We start from the raw sequence: 23448 nt of genomic DNA, 5'->3' as shown, positions 1-23448 counted from the left end.
CCCATCAGGAACATAAACTGCTGCAGTTGCATTCCCAGGCACTGACAGATTGACTGTAAAGAACCATCATTCCCTGCCCCTAGTGACAAGACTCTGCACAACTGCCAGACCATTTGCTCATGCTCAGCAACTATACGCAAGTACTTTCCTGATGCCATTTCATGAAAGACCTTCACCATGATGTGGAAAACATCTCTCACAGGATGCTAATTCAAGTTCAAATCTATATCCTCAGGCTTCAAATAAGGCATTCTTCAATGGGACAACTCATGAAGGTCATTAAACTCTGTCCAATGATGTAAGTATTTTGTCACATAATCACTATTTCCTACCTGTTTCTTATTCCTGGAGGAAGATTTCTCTTACCAACATCTGTAGCTGGATTCATGCATGCAAACAAGCGAAAATCAGGGTGACGGACAAGAGGCTCTAAAGGAAAACAGAAACAAGGGACACAAGGTTAATGTTAAACACAGGATATTTATTACATTAAATGAGGTATATTTCATCTAAGCCAGTTTTCTATTACTGCACTACTACCTTTTCTTAAAATGCCCGGGTGAAAAGTTTTCTATCATATTACATTCTCTGAAGCACATCTACATGTTCACCATAGCCACAGGCAAATGAAACACTGACTTTTATTTGTGTATAGTAGGATGTTTTAACTACACAAAATATTTCAAAAATTACATAAACCCTGAACTTGAAACTCTTTTCATCTCTCTCAGAGTAATGGCCAGTGCTTCCCTTGGCTAGCAAGAAAAACCCAGCCTAGGCAGCTCACAGAACATTTGCCTCTATCTGTAGCCTCAGAAAACTCTATCCAGCAATTGCATTTTTCACCTTAACTTCTGTACTGGTTTGGCTGGCAAGAACTTTCTTCACAGCAGCTCCTGTGGCGCTGCTGAGAACACATCAACGTTTTCGCTATTGCTGAATTGTGCTGGCACGGCATCAAGGCTCTCTCTTTTTCCCCCAACTGTGTCCTCTCTCCCCAAGCAACTAGGCTGGGAGTGAGCAACACTCCCAGCTGGGAGAGAATGTTGTTGGGACAACCAATCCCAACTGGACAAAGTGATATCCCCTACCACAGAACATTGTGCTGAGCAGTAAGAACTGGAGTAGAGGAAGAAGAGGGTGGTGACTGTTGTCTTCCAAAGGTGGCTGTTAGAGACTGGCTGGACTTTGGTCAGCTTGTGGGAGCTGGTTAGTGACTGCCTTTATATCACTCATTTCACATGAGTTTTGTGACTTTTGCATTTCCTATTCTCTCCCCTCATCCTGCTGAGGTGTGGTGGGGTGGTAGGAGTATGTGAGCAGCTCTGTGGGTGCATAGTTGGTGAGCAGCTCTACAGGTGCTTAGTTGCTGTCTGGGGTCAACCCACAAGGACTCAGAAAAAGCAGAGCCCTTTTACACATATTTCTAGCTGCAGAATATATTTGCAAGATCAGCAGAAGACAATTATTACAGCAGCAACTGAACCTCACCTTCTACGCCCTTATCCATCAAGCTACCTCAACTTTACTGGGGAAAAAAAAAAAAGTTACCCTCCTGGAATTGTCTTTACAGACAGCACTGCTTACTGAGGGCACTATAGAGATCTGCTCCTTGTAGAGTCCAAAGAAGCAAAATTTCTGCATACTGAAATCTCCTGAGTCATAGTCAACTAAAACTCTCACTTCCTGCATAAAAGTATGAAGTCCAGAAAGAACACACTATTCTCTTCTACACACCTTCCTTTTCATGGTAAATGTTCTTAACTTATTTTGAGCCATACCCCATAGGGAATACAACTGAATAGCAAGATACAGCATAAGCAAGCACAGAAATAATACCTGTGTCTCCTCTGTCTAGTAACACCAGCGAGCCAGATGATCCTTCCAATAAACCACTCAGGCACTCTAAAGTCTCTGCTGCAGCCAAGTTAATCTCATCCAATAAAATCCACCCTCCTTTTTTCACTGCTTGTGCCAGAGTACCCTGGAAATCAGATCAATTTGTTAATCATGTTACCAGCAGTGATATATCAACTGAAGCATCTGTGTACTGGAAACACTTGTTTTGCAGTTTATGGGTTGATTAGACAAATGGCAATTGGAGATTTTTTACAGCAACGGCCGTTTTATTGCTCTCCCTCAATAACAGCAATTATTTTGCAAGTCACAGAAGTCAGTTATCCCCATTAGCAGTTATGATTTAGATCAGCCCAGATAGAACAGGGTTAAGCTCTCTTATGTGGGCAATGCTGCCTGTCACTGACATCCATCACTGCAGTGCATAAGCTTCACTGGCTCCACACTGAGACTGAAGACAGTAAATCTAAAGACATCCAAACACACAAGCAATATTACCCTCCTCAGGGAATTGTACCTTATTAAATAAAACTATACTTAAGTCTAAGTTCTCCAACCATTTTTTAGAAAGAAGACTGGTCAACTTTTAACATGCTTTACACAAAATTTGAGCATATATTCACACTAACAGGGTGACAAGGAATAAGCATGCATAAACCATCAGTTACCCCTAATCACACACAATGTTTCAAATGCATGATACAATATCCTAATGACATTTAAAAAAAAAATTTAAATCACTCCTCAATAAACAGCACAGATTATTAATATTAGATCGTTCACAGGAATCCCTAGGCCAAGGCATGTCCTACTAAAGACTGATCAAAATGTTTATTCCTAATCTTGTACACTTAAAAGATCATAGGACATATTGTTGATACTTTTATCATACCAGGCCAAATTCCTATTATACACCACTGAATTCATGTGTTAGCCACAAAATAATCTCCCCTACCCCTCCTCTAACCACCACCTCCTTGAAGCAGCATACTTCATTTCACAGTTACCACAGAAGAAATTTTACTTCACAGCAAGATTCTTGACAGGAAGTTGTTTGTATAATACTGATTGCAAAGTCTTTTAAATCCTCCTTTTTCTTCCTAGCATCAAAATGCAAATCTCTACGTACCTCAACAAATGCAAAGAGAAGAGCATTTTCTGTCATTTTCATCTGTTGATGAGCATGATTCAGTTTAAGACCAAATGCCTCCCACTTTTCCTTCAATGGTGAGCCTGTAAGAAAAACTAGCTTAAGCTTGTCCCATCAGAATGATAGCACAAAAAAAACATTTAACAACAGTATTTTAATCAAGCTGTTTCAAGCACAGAGCTAAAACAGTAAATTGGGCTGAACAATAAAAACATTCAAGTTCTATAGACAATATCCCGTGGATTAAAAAAAAATTATTGGTGTTTTTTTTTAATTTAGCTGAACACTATTGGTAATTTGCTATTCATTCCAGCATGTCCTAGCTTAGGAATTTTTTCTTGCACTTGGTTCCAGCATGACTCTTAACAGTCTCCAAATCCCAGAGACAGAAAGAGACATGTCAGAAAAACAAATCAAAATTTACACACTTTATGACAGCATAGATTAACAATGAACACTCAGTATCAATAAAAACACTGCTGCCTATGAGTTATGACATCATTTACAGTTGTGCTTATTTTGGTTATTTGTTTAAAGTCAGAGCCTAAAGTATATGCAGCATCATTATGACCTAATTTGCTAGCTTTGCAAGTTACAGATTTCAGCTTGTCTTTATTTTAGGATTGTCAATAATTGCAACAAATGGTCTTTAAAACAGCCCCCTTTTTTTTCTTTTTTTTTTTTTTTACATTTGTGGGCATTTATTTTAATATCTGCATATTCAGAAGAACCAGTTAGAAGAAGAGGGGAGATAAAGTTCATAATTAAGTTTACTTGGCCCATACGGAATGAAAGCTAACAGGTTTAGCAGGTCTTGAACCAGAAACCACTCCATGGAAGGCAAAGTGTCAATATTGCCTCTGTCTCAAATGGGTTGTGAAGTATAAAAGAAAAAAACTGTAATGTGGAGACAAAACCATGATGAAATAAAGCACTAGGCAAGCCAGCATCACTGAAAGTGAAATCAAGTCATCAGACAGCTCCTCTTTAAAGTCATTAATATGCTGAGAGCTAGTATTTTGAGTTTGGGGTTTTGTTATTTCTGTTGGTTGCTTGCTTTGTTTTTAAAATAGGATATACTTATGACATCTAATAAGGCTCCACAGTTGAAAGAAAGCATGAATGCATTCACGTGGAAGACTGACACACAAACAATGTGTACTGTTCACAAACAGAGCAAAAAAGTAACTGCTGAGTGGAGATAAGATGTCAAGGGCACTGTGGGTCAGACAAGTCATCCTTCACACTGTCAGACATGGTTAAGAGTAGTGATGAGTTAGGAAAAAAAAAAAAGGGAAAAAAGAAGAAAAAAAAAACACAAACCAAACCACTAGTCTAACAGTATTTTGAATGTCATCTTATGAACAGAGATTGCATTTCTCAAAACAAGAAGAAAGAATGTAATAAATGGGGATTAAAAAAAAAACAAACAAACCAACCAAGCAAATGCAAATAAAACAAAAACATCACCAGTATTCCGGTATTTATCTACTCTCTGCAGAGGTTCACCACTAATGAAGTGTGTTTGATCAGTCTAAATTCTCACCTGATGTACTTTCTTTTGCTTCCTTATTAACAGCAGATTTATGAATATGCTGCATCAGTTTCAGTAGATCATGCCAACGTTTCTGCCTGTAGCAGGTCTGAATGTGTCCCAAGAATGTTTGATTTTTCTTCCTAGAGAATGTCTGAGAGAAGAGTTCTTCAAAAGACTCTCGCAGAGGTAGCCAGATCAGCTTGTTATCCACAGGCTTGTAACTGAAAAGAAGCAAAAAGAAAAATTACTTATTTGTGACACAGGAACTAGCATCTGTGAGCCAAAAACACCCAGTTACTGAAACAACAATACTGTGCATGAAGGAACCCTGGTTTCTGAAGATTTTACTGAACAAATAAATGAAGAAAAATTGTGCATATTTAAATGTACCTTAGGAGGTGATTTTATAAAGACAGGACTACTCTGAAAAAAACTACTTTTACTACTACAAAACAGCATGTCCAGTGAACATTACATCATATTTATATTGAACACCTTATCCATTTTTCAAGAGACTTTGGGGAGTGTTTTTAAATTACTTCATGACGTACAGATGTGCACACAATTCAGTGAAACTTCCTCTGTTCAACAAGGTTTCTGCAGGCAAACATGTTTAAGACATTTATGCTACTATGAAACAGATGCCTAAAAACAATTCTTCGACAACACAACCAAGTTGTTATTCAGAACAGATAAAATAGTAGTCAGTGACTCACCCTCCTAACAGATCTGCTGTGTCACTTTGTTGGTTCATGTTGATAACCCTCAAATGGTGTCCTTGAAACAGAAATAGAAAGCACCATCAGCTTGTGAGTTTTGTTTGTTTTCTAAATCATCTTCATATAAGTTAAAGTCTTTGCATTCTATTTACCTGTAATATGAGCAAGGTACTGAACAGTTGAGGTTTTGCCAGTTCCTGTTTCACCAACCAAAAGCACGGGCTCTCCTTTCATAACACAAACTGCAAGCTGTTCAATTAATACTGCAGATGGCCTTGTGGCAGCAAAGGTTTGTTTTACTCTGAAAAAACAAAGGAAACAACTCAAACTCAAGATATATCGAGAAACTCATTTCAATTTTGCCTTTTTTTTTAGATTTTATTTTGAGGACTGGTTGAACTTAGAATCATTACATTTTTATATTAAAAATACAGGTTTGGAAAAAAAACAGTTAAAGATAACCCTTCTCAAGATACAACCTAGAAATTCAAGGTTTCCAAAGAACTTCCTGTCTAGTGGAGTTAGTGCCATGTAGTACAAACTTCTACCTTTACAACGATAGATACATCAGAATCTTATTATAACAGCTTTAGATCCACACTGCTTTGAAGAAACACTAGTTCAAAAGAAGCAGAAAAATCTCCATGCTTTGGCTGCTAGAAGTATGACACAGACAGCCTCAAAGATACACAAGGTAAAACTCAGATCACAAGAGAAAGAACTTGGCACACTCCTGCCATTGCAGTGAGAATATACAATTTGCATTTTTTTTTTTTTTAATCCTGTGATTTACAATCTGTTTGGTTGTTGTCTGCCTAGGCTTTAGTAAAGCTTTTGACATCATTTTCCACATCATTCCCCTGGAGAAACTGGCTGCTCACGGCCTGGATGGGCATATGCTTCACTAGGTAAAAAACTGGCTGGACAGCTGAGCCCAAAGAGTGGTGGTGAACAATACCAGGTGTCCACACACAACTGGTGTTCCCCACGGCTCAGTAGCGGAGCCAGTTCTGTTTAATATCTTCGTTAATGATCTGGACAAGTGCACCCTCAGTCAGTTTGCAGATGACACCATGTGGGGCAGGAGTGTTGATCTGCTTGAGGGTAGGAAAGCTCTGCAGATGGATTTGGACAGGCTGGAGCAATGGGCTGAGGTCAGCTGTATGAGGTTCAACAAGGCCAAGTGCCAGGATCCTGCACTTGGGTCACAACAACCCCAGGCAATGCTACAGGCTTGGGGAAGAGTGGCTGGAAAGCTGCCCAGCAGAAAAGAACCTGGGGGGATTGGTCAACAGCCAGCTGAATGTGTGGCCAGCAAGGCCAGGGTGGCAAAGAAGACCAAACAGCATCCTGGCTTGTATCAGAAATAGTCCAGCCAGCAGGACTAGGGGACTAGATCATCCTCCTGTACTCAGCACTGATGAGGTGGCATCTCAAATATTGCATTCAGCTTTGGGCTCCTCACCACAATAAAGACATTATGGTGCTAATGCATGTCCACAAAAGGGCAATGAAGCTGGTGAAGGTTCTAGTGTACAAATCTTATAAGGAGCAGCTGAGGAAACTTGGGACTGTTTAGCCTGGAGAAAAGGAAGCTGAAGTGAGACCTTCTCACTCTCTACAACTACCTGAAAGGAGGTTGTAGCAAGGTGGGGGTTGGTCTGTTCTCCCAAGTAACAACTGATAGGACAAGACGGAAGAGAGCCAAGTTTTGCCAGTGAAGGTATAGGTTGGCTATTAGGAAATATTTCTTCACTGAAAGGGTTGTAAAGCAGTGGAACAGGCTGCTCAGGGAAGTGGTGGAGTCACCATCCTTGGAGGTATTTAAAACACGTATCGATGAGGTGCTATAAGGTGCTTAAGGACACAGTTTAGTGGTTATTGGGCAGTGATGGGTAAACAGCTGGATTTGATGATCTTAAAGGTCTCCTGCAACCAAAACTATTCTATTCTCTTCCACCACAAAATATTTTGATTCACATGGAAACGACAAGATATTCTACCTCTGTACAGTGAGAGCCTGGGTTTGTTTCTTCACGAGATGCACTCTTCCAACAGAGACCTCTTGTTCCCATATTAGAATTTCTGGTTTATAGAGTTCACAGAAGAACTCCACCTGTGAACACAGCATCAACACTTTCAATATTAACATTGTCTACATCACACTAAGCACACCCACGCTATGCTATTGGCATTACTTTGCAGCAAGCTAATTTTTCACAGTAAGATGTCCTCTTTTGCAGTTTTCACATACTCATCACCTAAAATACTGAAGGACCTCAGAAGTGTTATAGTCTGTGTAAACAACGTCTTTCCAATTAAGAACTTGGTAATGAGTCTATGCCATTGTATTTCTACTTCAACTACTTCCATGGCAGTTCAACTACACACAGTTCAACCTGGGAACAGCTATCTTAACTAATAATAAACAAACAATTGCCCTCAAAAAACCCCTTGATGGATACCACTGTGTGAACAAGGTTATTTTGCCACTGGCAGAGGTTAAGACACCCCAGTATTGAAATAATGCAAAGGAAGAAGGACAAAGAGAAAAATCCACAGAAGTTTCAGGGATCTCTATGTCCACCCAGCTGGCAAGTTCTTATGTCTTCAAATAAAGGAGGGAATTTTCTTTGCAATCAAACTTCTAGTCAGAAAGAGTTGTCAGTGTAATGGTTTAGTTCTATTCAGCCATTTATACCATATGCTATTAACATACAGTTATGAGGCTCTAGAGAGGTACTTGATTTTGTAATCAATAATTGTAGAACAAGCAGTAAGATCCTGTTTCTCTCTAATCTCTTTAAGTGATTAAAGTTCACTGTAATCACCAAAGAAAACACATTCTTTACTATTCTGTGCATCCAGAAGTACCATGTGCTTAGGCAACTGTGCTGCCTCAGCTGTGTGATCCTTCCTTTGCATGATGAAACCATATGCAAACTGCTCTAAAACAGCTTCACTGTAACTTTCAGAGAAAAAAAAAATACAGCTGAATAAAAAACAAGAGAAAAATGTACATTCTTGGATAGTACAGAGAGCAAAAAGAGTGTTTGTGACAGAGAGATGGGCATAATTGTAAGAAAAATAGCCAAACACCTTTCATCACTAGAAAAGTTGCAAATTATAGAACATTACCAATAAATATGTTAATTATAGCTCAACACACCTTTTTCTTGGAAATGTTTAGTTTACTTCCAATAACTTTTGCCATTTTCTGTCTGCTGCCTTGGTTGGACAGCATAGCTGTGAAACAGTCCAACGCCTGTCAAAGGGAAAATAAAATAACTTCTTCAGTACAAATTTTGTACACTGTGACATGACAAACACCAGCTTAATTTACATTGTACCTAAAACAAATCCAGCCATGGTAAATAGAATTATTTTACTGTCTGCAGATCAAGTCAAACAACAGAGTTCAAAAGGATGTAATAAGAAGTTCTAAACTCTGTAGTTTAGTGAGTTTCTACAGAAAGTACACTCTTCAATGCCCAGGCACAGAAGCTATTTTTAGATGAATGGACCAAAATGAAGGAGGAAGTAACATAAGAACCCATGTCTTAAAACTTCCTCTGACTGCTGCATGCCTGAAAAATTCTAAACCTGGAACAGAAATTGATGCACAGGAGAGTAAGAAAGAAGCCTCATGTTAGAGGATAAATAAAGATCTTAAAACTGTTCCTCTCAGTTCTACACAGTTAAAATGTTTGTATGGCAGCAGTAAGCCTGGATTGGCTTTCAGCACACTGCAGCAAACAACCTTCCCGGACGCAAGGAAGGCCTCCAACAGACAAATCACAACCATCCCACCTACAGTCCAGTTGCTCCAAGTAAAAGTAAAATCTCACATTCCCAAATAGAGTATTTTAAGATTCATGAGACCAGGCCAGAATTTGGGTAAGCAATTTCTGGATCAAGTCTTACCGCACCTCTTGAAAAATATTCACTGCTGTAGTGGAAGAATTACTGTCAAAGTTGTAAGCAATCCTGCTGCACCAATTCAGCAAATCTCTGAAAATAAAAATTAAAATATTTGGTACAATCAGACCAAAATTCACAGAACCTTCTTTCATGTTCAGCTTAGGTCATTACACAATCTTCAAGCAATTGCACATTCAGTTGTTCCTTAAGTTGTACACATGAAGACGCACAAAAATAGGATGCTAGTTCTAAAGAGTAGCTGAGCACATAAACACCAACAGCGTTCCTTTAACATATGTTGCTCAGAAATAGATAACACACCCCATTAAGCCATAAAATAATTATGAATTTGAAAAAATAAAAAGCAGCAAGCTTTTAATCCAGAAAGTTATAAAAACCTATTTTTCCAGGTACCGATTCCTTATTGACAACAAAACCATCCAAAAGGCAAGAAAAGGAAAAGGAAGCATAATTCTAGAAAAGCAATGGCTGTTTCAAAATCTGTGGCATTCTTATGATTGACAAAAATATTAGGTACTACCCACACCTAGTATTGCCTCACTAATTCACACAAAACTTCTGGTTACAGAAATTCCACAAGTGCAATTGACATTTGGTATGAGAGGAAAGAAATAACTGAACATCAAAATGCACTTCACCATAAAAATTCTGAAATTAACAGTACACTACAGATCTCGTTATTTTCAGTCATCTGTAAGGTAGTGACATGAGTGTTTAACATGAAATAATCTGGATAAGTAAATACATACAATTGCTGAAAATACTATCTACTAGCTATTGTGAGAACATTATCCAGTACATTTCAGTTCTTAACTAGAACTGATATTTGAATTGAGAAGTAATCTGTATGACTTGATAGCAACTCAGCACCACATACTACAAAACCTACATTTTAAAAAAAAAGCAAATAGGAAGCTCTAAATCAGAAATTTTTAAAAGATACATTAATCACTATTTTTAAATGAAAAATGTCTTTTCCCAGGTTTTATTAAATTCCAGTTTAATTACTCTAACTCTTTATCACTATTTAAAAAGAAAAAAAAAAGAGATAAACCCTGCTATCTCTGCAGCATTTAGCTGACTAAATTTCCTTCTAATAAACGTATAGAAAAAGGCAACCTTAGAGATAATTCTCGTCCTTCCAGATTTGGTTTCTTATTTTCTGATCTTGATTCTGATGAATCTTCTGGTATGTGTCTGGAGCTAGAAGCACTATTTTCTGATGCCTGATACTTGTCTCCCGTAAGGTGAATATAAATGTCTAGCAAGTGATTGGTTACAAGAGCAAGGTTGGGGTATCTCCTTTGAAGAACCTGGGAAAAGAAAAAACAAACCAAACAACAACAAAAATCTTTAGCATCAGAAGGAAACCACCAATTTTAATAGGATACACTTCAATAGATATGCCAGATAGCAAGCTGCACAAAACTGCTCTCTTGGACTCTCTCATCTGTAGAAAATCAAAGTTATTGTGACTTGTATGACATCAATTTGGATGCCAGAAGTGAGTTTTGCCAAATCAGCTCTACTCCCATTCATTTAATACATTTGTACTAACACCAACAGGAGCAACAAAAGGTACATTCAACCCTGTCTGAACTCAAATCATGATCACACAACCTTACAACTGACAAAAGTTACCTCCTGTCCCTTTTATGACCGATTTTTTTTGAGCATTCAAGCTGCCGATTCACAGTACCAACAAAGACAAAGTAAAGGGCTAATTCTTCTTCTGAAATTTCCTTTCAGTTTAGTTATCTCTTCTAAAGCTTGAGAAGCAAAACTATTGCTTCCCAAAATAAGATTTTCACAGATACAGGACAGGAACACTGGTCCTACCCCACCAGACTGACTTTTAAGATTAACCAGAAGAACATGACTCCGTTCAAGACGGTGCACTCTACCACTGTCATTTCTTCTGCTACTACAGAATCTGACACAGGGTTTGACACATTTTTGTGACTTGAGCTACAAAAGTTGCAAAAAAGAACAGAAAGAACCTAGTGGTAAGTGACACCTATGGCACTGAAGTTTCCTGGTTTTTTTTTCCCTAAGGTTTTGACAGACAAGCTTTGCTTGAATATTGGTCCTTTTTGGAAGTCACCTTTGACAATTAGGCCAGATAGCATTTTAAGACTGCAATTGTGAGCTTCCTAGAATTCCTCCTCAGATGGATCTACTTCTTTTAGAAGCTGCTACAGCACACACAGCATGTGTATCTCCAAACTGTCTGCAGAGGCCTCCCCATGCATCTACTTGCATCCCCTCCAACAAAATCTACAGTACAAAATAAGTGCTGTTCTTGCCCCATTCCTGACAAATTACAAAAATGGAGAAACACAGATGTTTAAGGTCACTCATAACTGTGCTGGCTGCTGAATGAGTCCCAGGGAGTGAATGAATCCTGTTGAAAAATGATGCCCTTCCATTTTAGAAAATTCAGAACTTTCTCAACTCTTTTGCTAGAGACTCTTCACCTCCTCTTCCCTTAGGCAAGGCTCTTAAAATCAGGTCCTATTCTGAGCTCTGTATCACAAGGAGAACCTCTAAACAATTCTATTTTCATTTAAGCACTGGGCATCTTTAATTTTTTGAAGGACCACACAAAGTAAACATTCCACAGACAGGCTAAAAGAAGATATCAAGTTATTTGTAATTGATAACTGACCAGCTACATTTTTTTATCTGAAAGCTTAGAACTCGGGATTAGAGTAAGGTAAGTGTTCTTTGTTTCTTTTTCTGTTTTTAAATCTCTGCAAGCCATAAAATGGCAAAGTAGTATGATTCTTAGGCCCATTCAAAGAAGAATGTTTGCCAAGGAAAGTTCCCAAAATCTTTGTCCTACTCGCTTCAAATTTTCCTGACATTTATTGCCCATTTATTCCAAAATTGGCAGGATAAATCTGAAATGATAAGGGCCTACTGTGGAACTTGGAGATAAAAATAAGGATCAAATTTATTACTGAAAAGCATTCATTACCCTTAATTGAAACAATTATTCAGATGGCACAATACAGTAATATACCCCATACCTCCTGGAGTTCTCCTTTGCTCATGTTATCCAGATGTATTTTGGTCCAATACTTGTCTAAAAGAGTAGCATGGCTGCTTTGCTGCCTGTACCAGCCTCCACCACAAGTGAATATCCTAAATCAAAACATGAAGAAACACAGCATATTGTGTCTTGTTGAAAAATTCAACATTTTCAGTACACCAAGGAACATCACACACTGCTGCTACTGCATAATGCACATACCACCTATGGCTTGTCACTGTACTGTCATGTGCTGTACCTTGCCTATCTTTGTTTTTCAAATTATGTTTTTTTATCACAGTGTTTTTCCCCTTTAGTGCAAAATCTCCTTAGAGATATTTGCAGAAAAATGACTGGCAATAAGTCTATCAGAAGCAACATACAGAATCCTTTGTAAAGAGAGGGGTCTCACAGAAGTGGCCTGGGAATTATCTTCCACAGATCCTAAAGGATCTGTGCTCTATTGCAAAGACGCAGGAAAATCATCTCCAGTTCCTGTCCCCTCCAGTCTTTCCAGATTATTCTTCCTCATCCTTCAGGCTCAGAGTCCTTTCCATCATATATTGTGCTCCATTTTTTTCTTTTTGTGCTGCACAAGTAAGTACATGGCCATGTGTCAGACCTGCTGGGGCAGTGGCCTTGCACACGCAGAGCATTAGACACCGAGTTTCTGGTTTGCTTCCTGTTTTCTGCTGGTTTTGTTGTTCGGTTTGTTTTTTGGTGTGGGTTTTTTTGGTGTTTAGAGTTTTTTGTTTGCCTTTTTTTTTTTTTTTATGGGTGGGTGTTTTTGTTTTAGTTGGTTGGCTGTTTTTTAATAATATTGCACAGCTAGAAACTGCAATGGACTTATCGAATCTGACATAACTAGCCCAGTGGAAACTATAATTTGTTGCTATACAAACTGTTGACCCAGTACACAGAAGAAAATCTTAGATCACATTTAGGTTCGACATTAGGAAAAAGTTCTTCAGTATGAGGGTGACAGACCACTGGAACAGGTTGCCCAGACAGGTGGTGGAGGCCCCATCCCTGAAGGCATTCAAGATCAGACTAGATGAGGCTCTGAGTAGCTTTATCTAGTTAAGAGATGTCCCTACTTATGGCGGGGAGGTTGGACTAGATGACCTTTGGAGGTCCCTTCCAGCCCAGATACTCTATGACTCTATTCAACTCAACTCTCTTTAGGTTGCCTCAAATACAGGAAGAAATAAATCAACCAAAGAAATAAGTTTATGGAAGACAAAAGCAGAAATATTTGTTAAATGCTTTGAAGTAATCTATGAAACATTCGAAAACGATATAACCATTCCCCTTTTAGATATCATAGCCTTTAATCTTGATACAATATTATGTCTTAATATACATTTTGACATTTGATGCATGAGCATTACTACTGTGAAGCCATCAAGGAGAGTACCTTAAATCTTCTTCTGGTTAGAAAACATTACAAAGGTCTATACTGACAAGACTTTCACAAAACAGATTTTCTTAAAAAAAATTCCCCCTCTATTTCTTTTTTCATCATTCCCAAATAACTATCCTATTACAGATGCAGGGTCCAGTTCTTCAAAACAACACATGTACCCAACAGCTCAACAAAATAGAATAAAAAGAATAAACCCAGAAAAACAATCATTCAGTAGTCAGACGACGAACCACCCCAAGACCAAAGTTAAGAAATATTTTATGCAAATGCTGTCAAAACTACAAAAGTAAACCACCTTATAAATATCAATTATAAACCCTCTTCACACAGTAATTGCCGAGTGTGGTATTTCGTTCTAGTGAAGGGTTAGTTTTGTAGCATACCCCCCTGCAAGTTTTATTCCTTCAGCTTTGTTGAAGTGACTTTTCTGTACAAAGACTGGATTAATCCATACTCCAAAGTGAAAAATTTCCCTATTTCTATTTCTTGTTAATTGAAAATTGCTAAAATACTCCTGCCCAAGTACCTTGCACTTCTGTCTTTGACTTGAAAATAGGCTACTCATACTCTCAACCTCATTTAACTTTAAACAAGCCTACCTCCTGGTTGCAAAAAACTGGAACCCTGAGGCTACTTTTAAACAGTCACCACGACCAGGAATCAGCAACTCTCTTTTTTCCAAAAGAGGAATCAGCACAGAAATCTGGAGGAGAGAAGAAAATTTACAAATTTTTTTTTTTTTCTTTATCTGCCAGCACAAAGATGACCTGCATCTTAGAGATGTCATTCTCAGAGACCAGCATTTTTCAGTGTACAACCTCCTACCCCAAGGAGAATTTGGTATTTATTTAAAGAGTCTATCCCTCCATGTAGAAGGACAGTAGAAATGATTGAGGAAAAAATTTGAAGTAGGACCACAGTGCAGAGGGAGGCAAGCATGGAGACTTTGCTATGGAGAAAGGACACAGGATGGCTGCAGGGAGGAGCTGAGAAAGGGAGAGGTGAATGCAGGACACTACGCAGGGCGTGCTTACGATGAGTGCAACGAGCCCAGTCCACAGAAGCAACTGAGTGACCCTCCAGCAGTGAAAAACTGTCTAGTATATAAAAGCAGTATTTCTTGGCTTTCTTATAAATTCCCTATATTTCAGAAGCTTAGAATCTATAAACCATCTGTGAGGTTACTTAGTCACATAAAGGATGCTTTACAGTACAAGTATGAAAGAAAATAACTATCTGCAGAACGTCCAGCAGACCTATACAGCAAAACATCTGCACAAGCAATGTCACAGAGAAGATATTACTTCAAAAGGGAATGACAGTCTAACTAGTCATTCTGGAGCTGAAAACAGGAAATCTGTTAAAACCTATACCACAATGTGAAAACACATTTTTAATATCTAGACGTAAGACATGAGTAAAAAAACCCACCAATAAAAAAAATCCCACCAAATCAAACCAAAAAACACCTACAAAAAAAACTTCCACAAACAACAAACCACACAACACCAAACAAACAAACAAAAAAAACACACAACAAAATATATTTCTAAAAAAATATATCTTATTAACAGCCCCACTCTGATAAAATGATTATATTCTGTGGTGTTTGGGGCCACATTCATTTTCAAATACTAAAACACGGTTTAAATGAGACACAGATCATTATCAGTGTCAATTCACATCTTCAGAGTGAGATTTGGCATCAGTGGCAGTGTCATGACTACCCTAAAACAATGACAAAACCTAATGCAGTGTGCTAACATGTCAATGAAGACAGGTTAAGTGTTTACAACTCCTTTCAAAGTGGCAGTAGACTCCAAAAATTGCTAGCTTGGGCCTTAAGACCAGTTCCTCACAGCCACCATGAACCTACGTACCACATCCAGAGGAGCGTAGTCGATGTCCTCCAGAAGTACCCAGTGGCCTTTGGTAACAGCTTGTGTCAAGGTTCCAGGCTGCCACACAAACTCCCCTGGCACGTCTGTACAACGGTACATGCCAAGAAGGGTCTATGACAGAAACAACCAGCAAAACAGAGACCGTTCATTACAGCCCTGAAAAACTCAAGGTAAGAACTTAGAAATACTACCAATATTGGTATATAAGTAACACTTAGCCTCCAGATTACTAAACAAACCATCCGGTAATCTATGCCTAGCATTACACTTTTTTAAATTAAGAAAAGTTTCACCCCTCCACATCTATGAAAACCTAACTGAAACGTAGCAATTAAAATGGACCACGTAGTTGGAAGTGAATTTACAGAGCTGTTCCACCATAATTAACAATCAATCAACAGTATAACATACAAAACTGTCTAGGGTTTATTTTCCATTTTTGAAAAAGTAACAATCAACAGTATAACACTAAGCCAGTAAGAGGAACTGTAAAGCAAGCTATTCAAAGATACAAAACCAGTCAATGTTGCTTCTCGATAAAGTTAACTTCCACATTTAAGCATTCCCTAAATAATTAAGTTTATGGTTTCACTTCTACATATGTTTTACCTTGAACTTTATCACTTTTTCTTAATATGGCACTCTTACTCATATGTATAAAAAGATAATCTTGCCGAGAGCAGTTGTGAGATGGTGAAATCAGCTGTTCTGTGCAAGTAAAGGTGCTTATGCATGCTAACAAATTCACACAGCACTTCTGGTAAACACTAACCACCTTGGAAAACCAAATATAAATTAAGCCAAACAACATAAACTAATTCAAGCTCAAAATTATATATCCAAAACCAGAAGAATGTGAAATTATCTTCACCTCTGTGTTTAGAGCTAAATCACTACTACGTAAGGAAGTGCAAGTGCCCTCAACATCACAGAATCTGACTTCAGCTCACCTTTACTCCAAAACACTGGGATCAGATTGAACTGGTATTAGCTCACTTAAACTGAAATAGAAGTGTCCATACAGACTCTGGCACCAGCTTGAGTCATTTTAGAACCATTCCCCCTGCCAAGTCTTTTTAACTAAATAAATAATAAAATCAATAGGGCTCTTACACATAGAAAACTTCTGATAAAACATAATGTGAATGAAACAGATACAGCACAATTATGCACAGAATTTAAAACCTACTGTAGCTTAAGTAGGATTTTTCCGTATATTTATTTATTCTTATCAATAGCAAGACCAGTATTACAGAGTTGGGGGTTGTGGGGTCTTTGGGTAAAAAGTTAAACATTATCTAATGAGCAAATTAAGTCCATGCATGAAGCAAAAACTGTCTGATGCCCTAACCATAAAACAACTCCTTCAATTACCTTACTATCAGTTTGATCCCCAAGCTGGACTTTCAAAATATGAGGAGGCTTTGCTCTTCCTGTAACAGCTGCTAAGTATTCAATTAAAGAAGTCTTGCCACATCCTATTGGTCCTTCTAATAACACAGGACTCTGATAGGCTACGGCCATAGCAAGGTTTTGAAGATTTGTGAATGCAGATTCAACCAAAACAAAACGGCTGGTGTCATCTTCCTGTTCAGACATAAAATTCAAGTTACTACACTGCAATTGTTACTTTTTTACAGGTTGTACAACACAGAACAAGTAGGAAAGCAAGTCTGACAACTAGAAAATTCTGACCTGCAGATCTGTCAACACATACCAAATAAAATAAAGGATTCTAAGGCTGTATTTAATGATATTAAAATAGATTTAATCAAAAACCTATTATAGATGAAACGCTTAATGAAGTATATGTATGATTTATTGCCAAAGGGAGTTCACACTAAGTTGTCAGTACAAACATAGTAACTATGCAAACACAACATGTCAACCAAATACAATTTCCAATAAGTGAAATGAAGTTATCAGGATGGATTCAAATCACAAGACAAATAAAACAAGAGATTCAGATGATGCAAGTATGAATACTAACTGTTATATTTACTACTTTCTGCACAGGCCAAAGTATAAGATCATTAAATTCAGTGCATGAAAAAAAAAAAAAAAAAAGGTAAATTAAGTAGTTTATTGAATGGCATTTAAGCAATGCTACACGTACTCCACAAATATTCTGACTCTCCTTCATTTTCCTACAGATTCTCCTATACCTACGTATCAGTATATAACTCAAAAATTAGCACTTTCCTGCCAAAAGGCACAGAGAATATAAATCAGAGTACATACTGCACTGAAACAAGTGTCTTGTATTTAAGTTTGATCTTCTCTCCAGGTATTACTTCATGGTAACAATGCTAGTTTTTAGAAGTACCTGCTTTCCCTCACGGTTTGCTCCTACCTCTTCATCAAACCTCCTCAGCTGAAACTGGAACCTCACCAAGTGTAACTGGAACTACACTGTGTAACAGATAAGTGAAATACCTGGGGCTGTTAAAAACATAAAAGCATGCCTTTTGGGCAAGTTCTTTCCTCTCTCAGACAAAAAGTATCCTTTCAGCCATGCAGTTGATAGCAGTGCCTAGCTTCAGTACAGCTGCAGCAGCAATGACACTGGCATGGGAGCAAGGATCTCCTTGAACAGTAAAAACAGTTGCTGCAATTAATTTCAAACCGCATTCTTATTCCTATTAAAAAACTACAACACAGCAAATCCAACTACAAGAGGTGGTAGCAGTGTGGACTACTCAAATTTTGAACATTGGCAGTCTTCATTTCTTTGTCCTTCACTTGTACATAAGTGTCACAGAACTAAATAGAAACACTCAGCAAAGAGTTAAAACTACACCTAAATGAGAAGAACAGTCAGGAGTATTTTCTGCAGTTAAAAAGAACCTGAACAGTTCAAGACGAAGAGCATTTCAAAGGAAAAAAGGTTAAATACCATTTGCTCAAATATCTCTATGCCTTCAATGGACTTCCTAAAGCTGTAGGGCGCTACATTCTGCATAACACTTCACTCAAGTGGAGAAAGTATTTCTTATTTACTTCCTCTCCCCTTTTTCTGCCTCCAAGAAGAGTAAGTAGCAGTCTTCTTTTGTTTTAAGAGAAGAACTAAGAATACCTTTGGAAAAAGGCTTATAGCACAAAAAAAGCAGCTAAGAGTAATCATGCCAGATCCTGGCTTAACTCAGCTATAATCACCCAACTTGGACTGGAGATACAGAGTAAAGCTGAATATTCTTTTGTACTATGTTTAGAACAGCTCCTAGAGGAAGATAAAACACACAGCACTATTAGGCCTTTATTGCTTCACTCCTCAGCAAAACTCCTTCACAGTGCCCATATTACACAGGACTAGCTTACAGATCACATCAAGAAAGCTAGAGATACATACATTACCCATAGTACCTCAATACCATTCCAGCAGGAAATAAAGTCAGTTCATCATGTTTAGAGAATTTTGGAAAAAAAAAAAAAAATCAAACAAAACAATAACAAGAAAACCCCCAAAAGGTACAGACTTAACCCCGGGTTACATACCTGCTCTTCAGCAACAAGCTGCAGTCTAGGCAGCACAATACCACACACAGCTACTATATTTGCAGAGAGGTCACTCGATACAATATGTCCTTGTGTATACTGCAGTTCTTTCTCCTTTTGCCAAAATGAGGAGTCTGGATTGGCCAAAACAAGGGCTTGTTCCACATTGTGCAGCTGAGATTCTTCTAGTAGCCTGTGAAATCCATATTTAAGTCAACTGAAAGCCATCAACAAAACCAAATTGTGTTCAACGTTTTAAAAGTTCTTACTTTAGTCTGAAATGTATCAGCTCCTCAGGATTGAATATCTTCTTCAGGAAAGATAATTTATGCTCATCATTCATGCATGTAACAAGAGCAAGACAGTTTGAAGTATACCTAAAAATTATATTTAGAACAAAACATGTCAAAACATAGTCTTGTAATGTCTAGAAATTATTTTGACAACTGTCAACTACAACCCAAAATATCAAGTTGGGAAAAACATGCAGAAAACTTTCTTCCTAGAAATTACTTTAGTGCGGTGCTTAACATTCTTTAAGATTTGAGAAATAGCTCAGAACTGAAAAAGGCAATTCTGTTGTGGCATACTTTATCATTTATACACCTACTAGCTAACCTTTCTCTGAAGGACAGTATAATCAACAGAATTACAGTAAAGGAGAACACTTTCCCAAATAAGTGAAACGTAAGAGACAATGAAAATCAGATTTTCTTCGCATGATTTTTCTCTTCTCCTCCTACCATTTCTCTTTCAAAATTGCTTCCTATCTCATGCTGTTTCTAAAATAACCCTAACAGAATGAACACAAGACTCAGTGCCAAAAGAAGCCAATGATTCCCAAGTGTTGACTTCATTACTACATAAAACTATCTTCCAACAAAAGGACATTTAATAGAAACTAGAAACCACTTTTCATTCATTATACCACTATTTTTACCTTGCAAGAACAAAGCTTTTAATGAGCTTGACAGGGGGAGGTGGAGGTATTAAAAAAAAAAAAAAAAAAAAAAGAAAAACGAGTTGCCAGAAGAAGACTTTTTCAGGACAAAATTTCAAAGTCAGTTGATACAATTATTTAAGAATCTTAGCTGAACACCAGGTAAGCCAATTCCAGCTAATTAATTAGAAATTCTATTTTAAGTTTATGTCATTCTGAAGAGCTTCACAAATGGCCAATAGATTTGACAACACTCTTGTTCCTGCCCTTCCTAAGTTATACAACTTATTTTAAAATTACGTGTTACTAACATAATTCTGAGTTTATGTTCCAAAAAAACAAAGACTATTAAAGACCTTTTCTTAAATAAATGAAAGCCACTATCCAAACTACTACTCATATGAACAAGGTAGATCATGTAACTGGGTTGAAGCCCTGCAGGCAGACACTTAACATAAAGCATCTGACTAAAACCATGTACAAAGCCAGTAACAAGGCCAATTAAGAAGCACAGCTTAAATGAGCCAAGCTTTACAGTGACCGAGATGTCTATATACGAGCAATAGGGAAAATAACCAAAGCATTAATTGCACACCAATGCAGAATAGCATATTATTTCATTGTAATGTCAGTTGGAGCAAAAGTGGATTCATCTTTACTTTTTTCTAGGACAACATTCCAGAATGCAGGCAATACACCAACAGGCTTACAGCAGAGGTGAAGTGATAAATGCACCATCTCTCATGAACCCAGCTTGGGTAAACTGAAGTTATTTGAAAGATTCTCCAGACCAGAGCTCTAAGCACAACTAAGAGCTAGCCTAAGTTTCACTTTGTGACAGATCACTGAAAGTTGCAAAAGATTAAATAAGCAGCAAAGGTACAGATACCATCAGTACAGATTTTTCTGGTATCATTGGAAGATTCTTTTCTACTCGCACATGAAAACTGTTAAATTCAATACAAAATATGGACACATTTTCAACAGAGAAGATCTGAGGGGGTTCAACTTACCAACGGACTGAAGTGTCATGACTCCTTAGGAGTGGAATACACACGCTCCAGTCCCATAATTCCCGGAAAACTGATTGCTCCTTTTGTAAAAATCTGTAGGCTGCCTCCATGAGGTCCCGTAACTTCATTCGCCTGCGCCCGTATCGGACTGTGTTTGCATCCGAGCTCTCCAGGAAAAGCCTCTGGAAAACTGGTGATGTACTCTTAAAATACCTTAAAGCAAATCTTCAGAATAAAGAGAGAAAGAGATGGAACTCAGACACTTAAGTCAGAGGAATGGAAAATGGTCACTAATAAAAATGTCAGAAGTCCTGAGACAGTAAATGATGGTATGCTGAGAACTGAGGCCTACATTTAGCGTTGTCCACGCTTGGGAAAGACAATCAGCTAACAACGGATACTTGAACTTATTAGAAATCATTACTTAATTATCAAGGGGAAACAGTACTGCCTTTGGTGAGATCTCTTCCGCTGCTCTCGTTGACTGAAGAAGTAACGCCGATTCCTACTCAGGGAACTTTGTACCACCCCTCACCACCAGTGGACACTGGCAAACACACTCCCAAAGTTCCAGCACTGCCCAAAGAGACGTCCCATGACTCACGGCAAAACATCCGGGTGGTCAGCGACCAGCTTGCTCATGGCTACACACAGCCTCTCGTGCCGGTCGTGGTTGACCTGGCCACCGGCTTTAATGGCTTCTGCGTTTCTCTCCAACAAGTCCAACAGGAGCGGCCGGACCTGGCGGCCGATCAGCAGAGTACATTCCTTATCCAGCAGCAACTGTGCCAACGTGTCGAGGATGCACTGCCGGTCCTGCTGAGTCCAAACCTAGAGGAAGGGGAAATAAGAACGGGTTAAGTGGGAAATGATCTGGACTCTTGACTTCAGAACTATTCATGCAGGATTCACAATCAATTTTACAGAACAAATCTTCCGAATACAACCAGAAGTGAGTCCAAAGCTCCCAACAGAAGCACTTAGTTGACACAGCTCTCCATATTAGAAAAAAAAAAATGGGATATAGAATTAGTGACATGTTGAATGACACACTAAATATGAATTAGAAAAAAGTCTCAAAGTGCTAAATTATATTTTACATCTGAAAGATAAAAATGTTTAAAAGTATTTTCTTTAGTAGAAAAAAAATAAATAGGAAAATGTTATAACTAATACATCTTTTTTAATAGAATTCCCATTTATCTCAACAGCTCAGTCTCACAAGAGCCACAAAACATTTAAGAATTAAGAGTTCTTAAAAAAAGTTTGAGCTGTATCATGTACACTCCCTCTTCCAAAGAAGCATCCAATTAACCACAACCACAGCCTTATTTCTGACAGCAATTTTAGTGGGCAATGCTCTTGACACCCCCCACTAACAATCCTCCTCAATCTTCCTAACTGTCGTATTGAAGACCAACCATTCATTTCTTGCATCTTATGCTCATATGTCTCTGGTCCTTGAGCTCATGTTACTACCCAAGCACCTCTCCATTTCCACGATGTTTAGCCTAGGATGCAGTGTAAGTAATTCTGATTCATGAAACATCAGGATTATGAATTTGCACTGCAACAGTTTTAACTTTGCTGCTCCACTCCATCCTCCCCTGCTGGGTGAACTCTTATCCTATCAAGATCTTTTTATCTTTCTTGGCAAAGAGAGGTGAATACAGCTAGGCAAGGCAACTTTCCAAACAAAATAAACACTTACTGAACTTTTAAATAAATATTCTGTGGTTCAGGTAGTCTTGTTTTAGCAAGAAGCACCACATATTTCTGCTTCTCCTAGACTTTTGTCAAACTCCTGGGCCTGCAGATGGGATGGTTTCACTGTTACAAGATAAACAGACCACAGTTGCCTTTGAAAGGGTGACCTCCTATGGTTATACCATTGTCACCATCCTTCTAGAGCACCTGCACACTTGTTCTTTGGGTCTCCTTTGCAATTTCAAAAGGTATTCATTCCCTAACAGTATGTAAGAAAGGAGGGAAACTGCAGTAGACACACTACAAACATGAAAATCATCACATTAGTTGCAAGCAGTTTCTCACATGCCTTGTATTTATTCTTAAGAAACACGATAGAAGTATCTCTTTCATCATCTAGAGCAGCAGCAAAAATAATTATAAAAATGGACCTGAAGGTCTGGACTCATCACAGAGCAAGCAAGACACTGCTCATTACAGGGGATCAGATTTTGAGTGGCAAAGTGATTGATGAGCTCTTCAAAGGCAGCATGGATCAAAAAAAAATGGGAGACAAACTCCACTGAAAAAAAAAAAAATAAATAAAAAGTGCCTTGAGTTTCCAAATCACTTACATCTTTGGCTACCCAAATAAGGCACAGCAGGGTGTTTAATTTATTAACCAGAGCTTTCAATATTGAATAAAAGGAACAGTTAACAATAAAACAATAAATAATGCAACTAAGTG

At 38.1% G+C, this 23448-nt stretch overlaps 1 protein-coding gene across 1 annotated transcript in view; it reads right to left on the bottom strand.

Moving 5' to 3' along the window:
• Window positions 1-21845, bottom strand: part of MDN1 (MDN1, midasin homolog (yeast)) — a gene marked incomplete at its 5' end in the record, with an annotated part of 93355 nt that extends 71510 nt beyond the window's left edge. Inside the window, 18 exons of the mRNA XM_008937845.1 lie at window positions 333-429; window positions 1840-1984; window positions 2987-3090; window positions 4554-4765; window positions 5261-5321; window positions 5416-5564; window positions 7267-7379; window positions 8433-8528; window positions 9193-9274; window positions 10325-10518; window positions 12238-12352; window positions 14265-14368; window positions 15546-15677; window positions 16941-17153; window positions 19062-19254; window positions 19331-19438; window positions 21015-21239; window positions 21619-21845. Coding sequence (XP_008936093.1) covers window positions 333-429; window positions 1840-1984; window positions 2987-3090; window positions 4554-4765; window positions 5261-5321; window positions 5416-5564; window positions 7267-7379; window positions 8433-8528; window positions 9193-9274; window positions 10325-10518; window positions 12238-12352; window positions 14265-14368; window positions 15546-15677; window positions 16941-17153; window positions 19062-19254; window positions 19331-19438; window positions 21015-21239; window positions 21619-21845 — 2570 coding nt within the window. The remainder of the gene's footprint in view (window positions 1-332; window positions 430-1839; window positions 1985-2986; window positions 3091-4553; window positions 4766-5260; window positions 5322-5415; window positions 5565-7266; window positions 7380-8432; window positions 8529-9192; window positions 9275-10324; window positions 10519-12237; window positions 12353-14264; window positions 14369-15545; window positions 15678-16940; window positions 17154-19061; window positions 19255-19330; window positions 19439-21014; window positions 21240-21618) is intronic.
• Window positions 21846-23448: the final 1603 nt, after the last annotated feature.

The sequence above is a fragment of the Merops nubicus genome, unplaced genomic scaffold, assembly GCF_000691845.1.
Source record: "Merops nubicus isolate BGI_N331 unplaced genomic scaffold, ASM69184v1 scaffold11083, whole genome shotgun sequence".
Classification (NCBI taxonomy): domain Eukaryota; kingdom Metazoa; phylum Chordata; class Aves; order Coraciiformes; family Meropidae; genus Merops; species Merops nubicus.
The sequence above is the reverse complement of the archived record's forward strand: the minus strand, read 5'-3'. Positions and strand labels throughout refer to the sequence as shown.